This window comes from Cryptomeria japonica, chromosome 1, assembly GCF_030272615.1.
Source record: "Cryptomeria japonica chromosome 1, Sugi_1.0, whole genome shotgun sequence".
In the NCBI taxonomy this organism is placed as follows: Eukaryota; Viridiplantae; Streptophyta; class Pinopsida; order Cupressales; family Cupressaceae; genus Cryptomeria; species Cryptomeria japonica.
In genome coordinates, this window is record NC_081405.1 from 645,199,249 (window position 1) to 645,211,189 (window position 11,941).

The window sequence follows — 11,941 nt, forward strand, 5'->3', positions numbered from 1 at the left end:
GATCAGGCAACCCTAATTGTATTTTTTTCTTGTAATTATTGACCATTAGCTATTTTTTTTCATGTACTAATATTTAAAGATATTCATTGATACATTAATTTATATCCTAGAATTATCAGAAAATCCTAAGAATATCCAAATAACATTCGCTATAAAAACACTTTAATTACAACATTAAAAAAATCATGTATTTTACAGCGACGAATATTTATTTTGCCGCTGGTCGTGGACGGTAATTGAAATCTTCCTTTTGTTTTTATTGCTCATGATTGAGCTCTGATAGAGGCAAAGCTTCAAGGGACAGCTTCTAGGATTACAAGGACAAAAATGTGTCTGTTTTCGCGCTTATGGTCAAAAAGCTTTTGGAAGGACAGTAACACAAAGAAACAATGTTTGCAACGATGTTTTGGCGGGTCCTTTTCTCAATTAACGTTTATTCCACTAATTCGTCCACACCATGTTTATATATACACTATACAGACGTTCCTCACTCATTTGACAGAACAGAGGCAGGGTTCTGAATTTATCTTACTTCTTCACATTTCAGATATCCTCATATATTACATTGTTTGTCCAATCAGCCATGGAGGTGGGAAATGGGGTCTCCCTCCATGCTGCTCAGGTTGAGATGGGTCAATCAGCCATGGGAGTGGGAAATGGTGACTTGCTCAAAGCTGGTCAAGTTGAGACTGGTCTCTATGTTGTTCAGGTTGAGAGTGGTCAATCAGCCATGGAAAAGACAAATGATGACTCCCTCCATGGTGATCAATCAGCCATGGAAAAGATAAATGATGTCTCCCTCCATGGTGGTCAATCAGCCCTGGAAAAGGCAAGTGAGGACTCGTTCCATGCTGGTCAGGCTAAGAGTGGTGCCTTAGCAGGAGCAGAGAATGCATGGAAGCTCAATTTCAACAAGGTTCCAAGGCCTGAAAGGGATAAGCCTCAGGGAGGAATCCATGGTTTCCTTACTGTAGTAGTCGGTTCGTGCTTGTTTCCACCATCTTAAGATTTTTTTTTCTAGCTTTTGTTTGATTCTGCGCTGAGATCAGGGAGACCCGTTTGATAGATTTTTAGAACTTGTAACTTCAATTAGAAAAACTTCATATATCTTTAGAAAAGTGTGCATATTCTTAATTGAATTATAGTTAAAATTGTTAAGGAAAGAAAAATGTTACGAACAATCAGACTCATGGCAGGTTTCTGAATATTGTTTAACCAGAAAAACAGTTTTTCTTATTGGAGAAATGGAATTACTGTCATAAGCTTTCGGAGTTTTGTTGGTCATTTTAATTTTATTTTGTGTCTTTTTTGTTGAGAATGTGAAGTTTAACAGTCATTTCATCATTTTTTTATTCCTTTTCTTCATTTGCTTGATGTTTCTTCATATTTGAAGAGTTATACATTTCCATAAAAGAATAAGTGCAGATTATATATTGAATGTATGAAAAACAATAAATAAAGATATTGTCCTGCTTTTCAATAGATATAATCTTTAATGGTAAATCACATGTATTTTTTCTTATTATCTTTATTTTAATTTTATTATTTGATATTATTTTATCTCCTCTTTAAACTTAGAAAAATTATATGCATAATTATCTTTCAACTACAGTAAAGAAAAATTCATAAATTTGAATAGAATCAATAGATAGCCTTCATAAATCTATAGAAATGTACTGATGTTTTGAATGAGAACTAAAAATGTTATTTATGAATATTTACATTCATGTGAGCTTTCTGAACATTGTTTTATAAGGAATGGTATTGCTTATTAGAGAAATGATATTTTGTCGCAAACCATACGAATCATGAGTTATTTCAGGCTTCTTTGTTGATTTCTCCCAGCCCCAGTAGAGTGGGCAATAGGAATTGTCAAGCGAGCAGCATATAATATCTACCAAACCCAAAGGGTTGTTCTCTTCTGTAAATGAACACTTGGTTTGAATTTTTTTTACAGTAGTTTCAATGATGATACTGTTACCAGTGTAATTGAGGAGAAACGTCTTTATCCTGGTTTACGAATGAAAATTTGGGTGTTTTTTGGGTAGCGATTTCAATGATGATGGCTTGATGGTCTAGCAGAGCAGGAATTGGATTTTATATTATTATCTTGCCTAAATCGTTCTGAAGACTACATTTCATTATCCTTTTGAAAGTAGCTTATCTAATTTCAAAAGGATAAATCTTTATTGCGATTCAAATCAAATTCAAACAGCAGAATCCTCTAATAAAGAAGACTAACAACCAAACGTGTTTTGGTTCCGATTATATTCCCTAAGCACATACAGATTTTCATCAATTACATAATAAAAAGATTAGTGTGCCTCAAAGATCACAGTGAAATCCAAAATCAGTCCTTGCTTTCCTCTGGTTTTGGATAGGTCATGCTTCTGGTATCAGTAGTCAATGCTTCCAGTGGTATTAACACTGATTCAGCGCAATGAAGAATCCATAATGTTGGAACTGTATCAACCAAGACTTCCTGACGAAGAGTTCTTTCCAAGCCAATTGCCCATGCCACGGTCACGGTGTTGCTGAACACACTGATGAAACACTTCTTGCAAAAGGCCTTTTAGATTCCTTTGTAAACATATCCAGAAAACCTCGGTTGTTCCATCTAGTCAACTGAAGATTTTTTAGGAAGATTTCACCTCATCCCATCCGATTGCATCTTAAACACGTCCAATGCCTCTTCTGCTCACATGCTCTTGTAAGTACTTTAGATCTTTCTTGATATGCATATATTTTCATGTGAGAACTCTGTAATGTTTGAGCGTCAAAACAATCTTAGACAAATGACATTTATGGTATATCTGTTTAGTACTAGACTGATCTGTAGCCCCTAAATATATCCAGTCCGCTTCTTAATTACTATTCCATCTAACATGGTAGACACTGTGGCAAAGATGGATAAGAAGAGATTGAATTTGTGGTTCTTAGCAATGAATCTTGAGTATTCTTTGCCTACACACTTTTGGGGTAAATTTTCCATCTGCAAGGTAAAATTGGTGCTAGTTGCCATTGTAAATTCAATGCTAGGGTATCTATTATTTGTTAATAGTAATGGATGTAAAAATCAAGCTTGCAGAGGTGTGTGATGCAGCTGTCTAATGATTTATTCCATGCAAGTGTCGGGGCTCTGGGAATTGAATCACATGATTATATAGCAAACATTAAATTATAATTAATCAATAGATGCAAAGGATATTTTGATAAGTTATGTCAATGAAGTCTTGTGTGAATTGTCATCGGCACTGCGAAAACAGGGTCCAATCAATTGAATGCCTGTGAAATAGTCGTATAGTGTGGCATTAGTCTTTGTTTTCAATCAGGGAAAAAGTTCCGAAGACAACTGTACCGGGAAATATACAAACAACAGATCTCCATAGTTTAATTCTGGAAGTACCTTTTAACTTCAATTGGTTGCCAATAGTGCACAACTAGGGGTTTGATCTATTTACTAAACTACGACACTAAAAGATTTAAATTGTACAAAGAATAATTGCAGAGCATTCTAATTGATGTGACATTCATTGAGCCTTGAAGTATTTAACTTTCTTTGTTCTCTAGATAAATCACTCAGTTTAATTTGTCTAAACTTGGAATTGGTGGAATTTAGAAACTTCTCAGTGAGGAATTTTTTTATTTTAAGTTTTTATCATAGATATCTATGGTTACAATAGTCTCATGGGCTATGAATTTGGCATTTATATATTCAAGGAGCACATGACTTACTTTTCTCAGAAAGCTTCTAGTATATGTCTCCATGAAAATTGTAGACCAGTCTTATCTTTTGTTCTGGAGATGCTTGCATTCATATGAGTTACAACATCATAACCCCAAGTGGTCTGGGCATTGAAAACTTGGCATATGATTTGAGCAGTATATTTTTGGTTTTCTTGAGTCTTAGTTACCAATGTGTGTTCAATTATGTTTTACATCCACCAAACATCAATTAGCATCATGTAAAATTTCGAGTAAATATGTTACAATCACAGGAAGTTGCTCCCGGAGGCAAATAAAGTAGGAAGTGATAGCTTAGAGTAGTGATTGTCTTTAGTGGTGTTGTGATTGCAAGAATTAAGATCTCCATGGTGGGGTTGACCTAAGTGGGAAATGTTATCAACAGTAGCCATTAAATAATTATTTCAGTTAAAAAGAATAAAGAGAAAATACAACTAATCATTGAAGTTTCTCTTTCATTAACAATATATATCTCAGTGCTTGGTTTAAACTTGAAGTAATAGAGGATTCCATAATGTGATTGTATGCAAGCATTGCTCACAAATCCCATTCAATTTTACTTCAGACATATCATTCTGCTTAGCGGTCTATCAAGATTCAAACCCTATGCTCAAGAATACTTCTGGCTGCAAACAGGGAAGCTCACCTTTTAACTTGCAATAGAAGATATGATACACTCATGTTGCAAGCCTTTCTGATTCTTGTCATCTTAAATGACTTCCTTCTTTTTGGTTGTCTTTGATTAATTATATTGAGATAGATAGCAATAGTATATTCTTTTCAGAGTGGCATTGAGAAAAGGTCTTGGGTTTTGTGATTAAGATGCACATATGTACTAGTTTTTAGCTGTTTATTCATGTTCCTTGGCAGGTCCTGGTGATGGAGTGGCCGAATATTATCAGCAGCAAGACGTGATGCTTGACGGTTTTACAGAAATGGATGCTGTTTCTGAGCGTGGATATCTGCTTGGCATGTCTGAGGTTCGGTTTTATCCTTTTGTTGTTATGCGCATTCATCAAAGCAGCGAGTGCATCAGTGAGCCTTATATTACCAAGGAGTATTTGATTATACCAACTAATACTCTTTGCTCAATTTCTTTCAGGAAGACTGTCAGAAGGTTGCAAGAAGTGAGAGGACTGCAATTCGCATTTCCAACTTGGCAAATGTTGTACTTTTTGCTCTAAAAATATATGCAACAATAAGTAGTCGTTCATTGGCCATACTTGCTTCAACCCTAGACTCACTTTTGGATCTTCTATCCGGATTTATTCTCTGGTTCACCACATTTAAGATGCGGACACCAAATCCCTATCTCTATCCAATTGGGAAAAAGCGCATGCAGCCATTGGTTGGTCCTTTCTATTTCTTCTTTTTGAATCTTATTTGAAACTTATCATACACAATCATCCCAATCTTGCTCAAATTGAAATTCCAGTGAATCATCAAATCTAGGGTTTCCCTATTTGCATTTTTTTGTTGTTTCTTAGATAGATGTTTCTTTCTAATAGAAATTTTTAATTAATCTTTCAATTCCAAGATGCTAAGCATGCTACGAAAAAATGTGATTGTCATCTTGGGCGTTGGATCTGGGAGTGGGCCACTTACAGGCTATGACACACATTTAATGCTTTATGACAAGTTGGTAAATGCCAAAGGTTGGTGCTCAAGGTGGAGGTTTTGGGTTTTGCTATGTTGGGTCAAGAAAAGGCCTAATTTGAGCTAGTTGTAAGAGAGGTGCAAGTGCAACCGATAGGAGATCCCAGATTCAAATTCAATAACAAAATTGGTGGGAATCTTAGTTGGGTGTACCCCTTCTAGGATTCCAAATGAAATGACATGAAAAGAAATGAAATTTACAGATGGGCAATTTCAAGTTGAATTTTGATCAGCTAGAATTCAGTTTTGAGTTTTGACAGGCCCAATTTTGGAGAGAAGGGCAAGGGTGAAAGAAGAATGTCAGTATGAAGGTCATTGTTGCTGTTATGAAGTTAAATTTGCAGGTCTTAGAGCAGATTTATATCAGATTGTAATGTGGAATTGAAAAGTCAATAAGATTGGCTCTTTGTTATGTAAACATGTTGTAGATTTCAATAACAATTTCCCTAGTTTTGTTGCATCAGTTTGATGTCTATATAATCTTTGTTTCCCCTTACATCAGCATTTTAGGCAGGGATTGGCAAGTCAGAAAACAGCATAATCTTTAAGGCAGATCTCTGAAGTAAATAGCAGGAAATGGTGTCAGAAATGGCAGAAATCCCTATGCACTCTTGGAAATGGGTATGAGAAACTTTTGAAAACATCCATAAAGAAGAGCTCCAGCGATAGTAATATCCTGAAATTCCTGGAGAGTAGATGGAAACTGCCCGAAATATTTCTGGAAGTCTTTGGGATGGGGAAGTGTTTTGCAATCCTTGAAACAGGTTTCCATCCTATCACAAATGTGTTTTTGGACCCAAAGGGAAAATGTATCGTTTATCTGCAGGGTAAAGTCATATCTTTTTTCATTTCTATCCTGTATTAGATCTTGAAGAGGGTTTCATTGCTTCCTCCTTGGGAAAATGAATTTTTGTTTTCTTCCTGTTTTTCTGTTGCATCTTTTGTTTCTTGAATGCAATAAAAATACACCTCTTTAATGGGCATGAAGTATTCATTAGTTATACGTAGGAGCTCTGCAATTCCATATTGTAGCAAGTGTTAGATGATTCCTAGAATCCCTTGCTGATCTATGAAAAGGTCAGGTAGTTAAAAATCATCAGCATAAAACTCTTACAACTTTGGTGTTTGTTAATAGTAGTTCTACTTTTATGTTGTGCTTATTATCTATTATGCGCCTCATGCTTTTTGAAGCTACTTAGAGAACATTTCAATTGCATTTCATTTCTTGTCCTGACCATCTGACTCCTTATCCTTTGGCTTCTTATTCATGACGTGATAAGAGATCCTGTGTAGCAGTGGAACATTAATTTAGGAAACTTGTGTATTTCAAAGCTCCAAAACCCAAAGATGTTACTGTTTCTTTAGCCTTATTCTTTACATTCTGATGTTTTGTGTTGCAAATTGCATTTATTTGCTACCCTCGATCCCTTACAATGGGGGTTTAGTTTCAGTTAAAGAATAGGATGAGCCTTATAACATCTTTGATAATTTCATAGTACATATCGATATAATCTAAGATGAATTATAATCTTGAGTAGTTTAAGAAATTGTTTGTTTTTATTTTTCTTATATAGTTTCGGTTTTCTCTTGCTATGGTTACTTGTTGCTGCGCCACATTTCATGACAAGGTTGAAAACCTCAGATCTTTCTTTATGCATATGTAAACTTGATAAATTTTTGTATGCTCATATTCTTTTTGTTATGGTCTGTATTTGTTGTTTGATGCATGAGTATTATGAATTCCCCAACATTTATTGAGTGTCGATTCTAATTACAATGCTCCACGTGCAGGGAATTCTGGTTTTTGCTTCAGTTATGGCTACATTGGGGGTGCCGATCATGGCCGAAGCTTTTAAACAGCTTGCTTTAGGGGTAAATTTCCTGTTCATGGATATACATTTAAAAATGGGATATCTATTTTACTTTATGGTTCTCATGATGGCTTGAAATTTCCACAAGCATACATGATATATTGTATGCTTATTTGGATATTTGTTTAGCTTTGTGTCCCATGAATACATATACAATATTTTTCATTGAACATAATTATAACCATAAATGCTATCTCAGGCATTTTATTTAGTTCCTTTTTATGGCATTGTTTTGTAAAGTTAAAGTAGTATTTAATGTTTTGGAGGCAAAATTTTCTTACTTAAATACAATGAAAATATTTTTGAGTAAAACCCCTCTGTTGTTTTTGACGGAATTACAGTATCATCAGCTTGAGCTGTGGCTTTCTATTTTTACTAAAAGTGTGTAAGTGGATGCAAATTAAAATAGTCACAGAAATCATTGATGTTGAGCTTTGCTTTGCCTGATTTACATCGCTTGCCTGCAAAATTAGACAAAATACAGGCCAATTTCCTTGTCCTAAAAGCTATCAGTTTATTCTAGTTTATTCTGACCTTTATTCTGGAGCCATAAAATGTTGAGCTAAAATATTACATGTAATATAGATTATGCTTCTGCTGTGTCTCACAGATAATGTTTTTGGTTCTCCTTTCCCATCTGTTTTACGGTCTGTCCAGCATTACTGTATTATCTTTTCAACAAGTATGCTACTTTGGCATATTAATATAAGTAATACCTTTCCGTCAATTGTATTGCCAAATTACACAGAAGCGAGGATTATCATCAGACGAATACGAGTGGCACTGGATTGTTGGAATTATGGTTTCAGTCACTCTTGTGAAGTTGTTCCTTGCAATCTATTGCCGGACTTTTACAAATGAGATTGTAAAGGCGTTTGCCAAAGATCATTTCTTTGATGTTATAACCAATTCAATTGGTCTCCTCGCTGCAGTTCTTGCAAGGAAATTTCAGTGGTGGATGGATCCAGCTGGAGCAATAGTTGTAAGCACTTCTCTAACCCGTTTACTTTAGTGACACTTATCATCCCCTCATCTTCTACAGAGGCTTTTCTATCCTTTCTTTGTGATGTTAATATGCCTGAAAAGGGCTTTTGATGAAAATCTATGTTTAAACATTACTTCATATTGATTAGTGTACATGCAGATGTCCTTTCCAGAATTCATGACTGTGTCATATGTTAGATGCTGGTAGTTGTTCTCTTCATTTTCATGATATATACTTAGTTTTTTGGGTTTTACATGATCTTGTGCGATTTCCAAAGATATTTTTCCAGTCTTTTGGCTTCAATTTTTTTTTTCTGCTCTTGGTCTTGTTTGCCATGTCGTATTGATCATTTCAAAGCTATACTTCAGTGGGTGTTGACTGAAGTTTCACAAACACATGATTTGTGGAGTCTATGCATTCTGCACATTATGCATGTAAATATATACTAAATGAGATCATTTGATTGGTAGATAATCTTGTACCCTTCATTTCTCTTCTCACAGTAACTTTACACTCTCAAAATGGTGACATAATCTGAAATCTGATATGTACCATCAGATTTTCTGCTTTGGCGATTTCATGTCAATATTGAAAAGATTGTAACTATTTAAGATTGATAAGCCAACGTTTTTAGCACCGTGCTATTTGTGGGTTTCTATTGTTTCAACTAGTTTGTAAGAGGCAATGTAGTTTTTCTGAGTTTTTTGAATATATCACTCTAAGGTTGCTAAATTACAATGCATGGTGTCCAAGAGGTTGAGAACAAGTGATTAAGTGTTGAGTCTTCATTGTGAAGACTCAAGTTCAAATCCTCAAAGTGATACCTAAGGTGGAATAAGTATTGACTCTTGATTTTCCACAGTAATTTATAAGGTTGTTGCTCTTAGGAGCCAACTGGTAGAGACCTTGTCAAGACAAATGCAGATTTCAAGGCATTTGCCTGTCTAAAATGATCTCAGTTAGGTTTTACATTTTTCTCATAACTGTCCTTGTGCTAGTAGTGCATTGTAGTATCTACATGGTTAACAGAGTCAAAGGATGTCTAAACGGATCCTCCTAGCTAGCTTACATAACCCACATTAAATATAGAATGTTTCCACTTTCCGCTAGTTAGCTATTTTTAGAAATTGTGAACACATGCAACCGTCTGCATTAATTGATTTATTATATTCTGGAGAGCTTATTTGTTTAGAAAAGTATCGAGGCTTGCCTTTCCTTAGAAATGATAGCAACGACCATTGCAAGGCATGTGTAGAGAAAGTGCTTAGAACACAGACTGCAGCTCACCAGTCAGTCCTTTCAGTACTACCATATCCAAACCTACCTTCATAGTATAATACATATTGATATATGGATAAACATTTTCGTCTGTTTAGATGATGACAGTGATGATTTTCACAATATATCCTTAACTTTGGAAGCAATTTGGAATACTAACAACTGCAGGCACATGACTACCTTGAAAGGATGCCATATATAAGCCCTTGCTAGAGATGGGTAAATTGTAGAGGTATAGTGAGGAGGATGCATCCCGTTCTGATTTAAACTTGATCATTAATGTCTAGCAGGTTATTTAAACACTTATAGTGAGAAGGGTGTACAGTGCTCTGATCTCTAAACTGTTTTATTTTTCAATATTCAAAATATAGATTGCCCTGCTTCCTTTGAGCACATCTCAAGTACGTTCAAGATTTTATGTTAATCTTTATTAATTGAAATACTAAAGCTGATAGCGGACCTTCTGTATAGCTAGCACTCTATACAATCAAGACATGGTCGAACACAGTTCTGGAAAACGTGAACTCCTTGGTGGGAAAAACAGCTTCACCTGATTATTTGCAGAAATTGACATATCTCTGTTGGAATCATCACAAAGCCATACAGCATATTGATACAGTCAGAGCATACACATTTGGCTCGCATTACTTTGTTGAAGTTGACATTGTGCTACCCAGTGATATGTCCTTGCAAATGGCTCATGACATTGGAGAAGCGCTTCAAGAAAAATTGGAATCTCTTTCTGACATAGAACGGGCTTTTGTGCATATAGACTATGAATATACTCACAGACCTGAGCATAGAAACAAGCATTCCTAGTTGTTTAGGATGGGTTATATATTTATTCCAATTGTTTCCTTCTTGCATGGAAACCAATTATTGCCGCCAGAATCCCTCTTCCCATGTGATATGTAGTTACTATCAATGCTTAGTAATTTGTAGCTCCTGCGCCTATTTTTAATGGCGCAGTTTCTGTTTCTAATTATTTGCACAGTTGGCAAAAATCATTGAAGAACCTGTGGTTAAGGCACAAGCTCCAAATTATGTTCTTTGGCTAGAAATCTTGAATGCTGATTTTCTCAAATACATTTCTCCTAGCTATGTGATGTTTTTGTGCAGTAAAGCTTTAGTTGATTTTTTCATTGCATTTATAAATTATAATGTCTTTCTCTGTTTTAAAGAAATTCATGCTATATATGTAAGAAAAACTCCTGTATATGTTGCTTATATTATTGTGCTCCTCATGGATCACCATAGAAGAAAATGCAAATATTTAAGCGATCTGCATCTTTAAAAGCAAATATTTAGCATCTATTATATAAGTAAGCCTCTTCCTCAGAAGGCATGGGGTAGTTCCATTATGACTGGAAAATATGCTCAGTACACATTGTGCAAAGGTCTGACAGTTTCAATTACCTCAACAATGGAGCCTCTTCCCCGGAAGGCATGCGGTAGTTCCATTACGGCTGGCAAATATGTTCGGTGCACACAGTGAAGAGATGGTCTGACAGTTTCACTTACCTTAATAACGGATGGCTAACCATAGCTACAGCTTCCAAACCAACCAAAATGACATGCCTAGTTTTGCAACATTACATTCTGCCAGAGTCTTTCACTCGGATAGGAAATGGATTTGTGAGCTAGTGAAATCGGTTAACTTAGTCACTAACAACTTCCACTGCTTGTAGAAATTCTTCGTGTGTATTTTAGCAAGAAAATCTGAAAAAAACATATGAACAGGTGTGTGAAGATCAAATTGCCAGCGCAGAACAAAGACAGTAGTGCTCCGTGTAATCCAAATGCTAAGGATATTAATGTCATGACAAAACAGTCATTAGTCATGGATTTGAGTCCAGTTGAAGTTAAACAATTTCGGCTGGTGTCAAATGCATCACTATACAGTGACACTCATCAGAAATGGTTTTGCTCATGACTGAAACTGTCTTAGAGAAGACAAAAAGACAAATCCTGCAGGTTTTGAATAAAGCGGAAACACCCAATATTCACAAAGTTTCGGTTATTGAGGACTCTTGGGCTCCTCTCTGACATTGTAACTTGTGTTTATAAATACCTCCAGCAAAGGCCATTGTAAGCAAGTTCTCTGTGGTGTTTTCTCATCAAATTGTTTGAAATGAACTTATGCTACTTCTGCTATAAGTCTTAAGATCAGTTGAATTGAAATTGATGAATTTTTTAAAGGCTTGACTGGTGTTTGGTCATTGCTGTTTTTCAAGAGAAGTCCATGTAGGCCTCTAGAAGATAGTGAACTATTGATTTAATTCATAAGATGATGGTGTGAGTAGATCTCTCACTCTTACAGAGTTCTCACTCAATTTGAGTCTCTCCAGGTCGATTACTGTTGTTTTTTTATTTCTCTATGTATTCTATCCTCTCTAATTGGCTATAT

At 35.4% G+C, this 11,941-nt stretch overlaps 1 protein-coding gene across 2 annotated transcripts; it reads left to right on the forward strand.

Moving 5' to 3' along the window:
- The first annotated feature begins 522 nt into the window (after positions 1-522).
- On the forward strand, positions 523-10,586 carry LOC131037795 (metal tolerance protein 11). Of its 2 annotated transcripts, none has more exons than XM_057969987.2 (6): positions 523-980; positions 4,615-4,724; positions 4,847-5,092; positions 7,192-7,272; positions 8,020-8,253; positions 10,006-10,586. In XM_057969987.2, exons 1-6 carry the CDS (start codon positions 584-586, stop codon positions 10,351-10,353), a joined length of 1,416 nt encoding a protein of 471 aa, XP_057825970.2. In that variant the 5' UTR covers positions 523-583; the 3' UTR covers positions 10,354-10,586. The 2 variants fall into 2 exon arrangements, with proteins under 2 accessions (XP_057825970.2, XP_057825971.2); XM_057969988.2 differs by lacking the exon at positions 523-980 and adding an exon at positions 1,903-2,710.
- The last annotated feature ends 1,355 nt before the right edge of the window (positions 10,587-11,941 follow it).

Excerpts from the sequence above, each read along its gene's own strand:
- LOC131037795 (XM_057969987.2), top strand. The coding sequence starts at position 584 with ATGGAGGTGGGAAATGGGGTCTCCCTCCATGCTGCTCAGGTTGAGATG. Across the intron at positions 4,725-4,846 it reads ATCTGCTTGGCATGTCTGAG|GAAGACTGTCAGAAGGTTGC; the intron begins GTTCGGTTTTAT and ends AATTTCTTTCAG. Across the intron at positions 8,254-10,005 it reads ATCCAGCTGGAGCAATAGTT|CTAGCACTCTATACAATCAA; the intron begins GTAAGCACTTCT and ends CCTTCTGTATAG.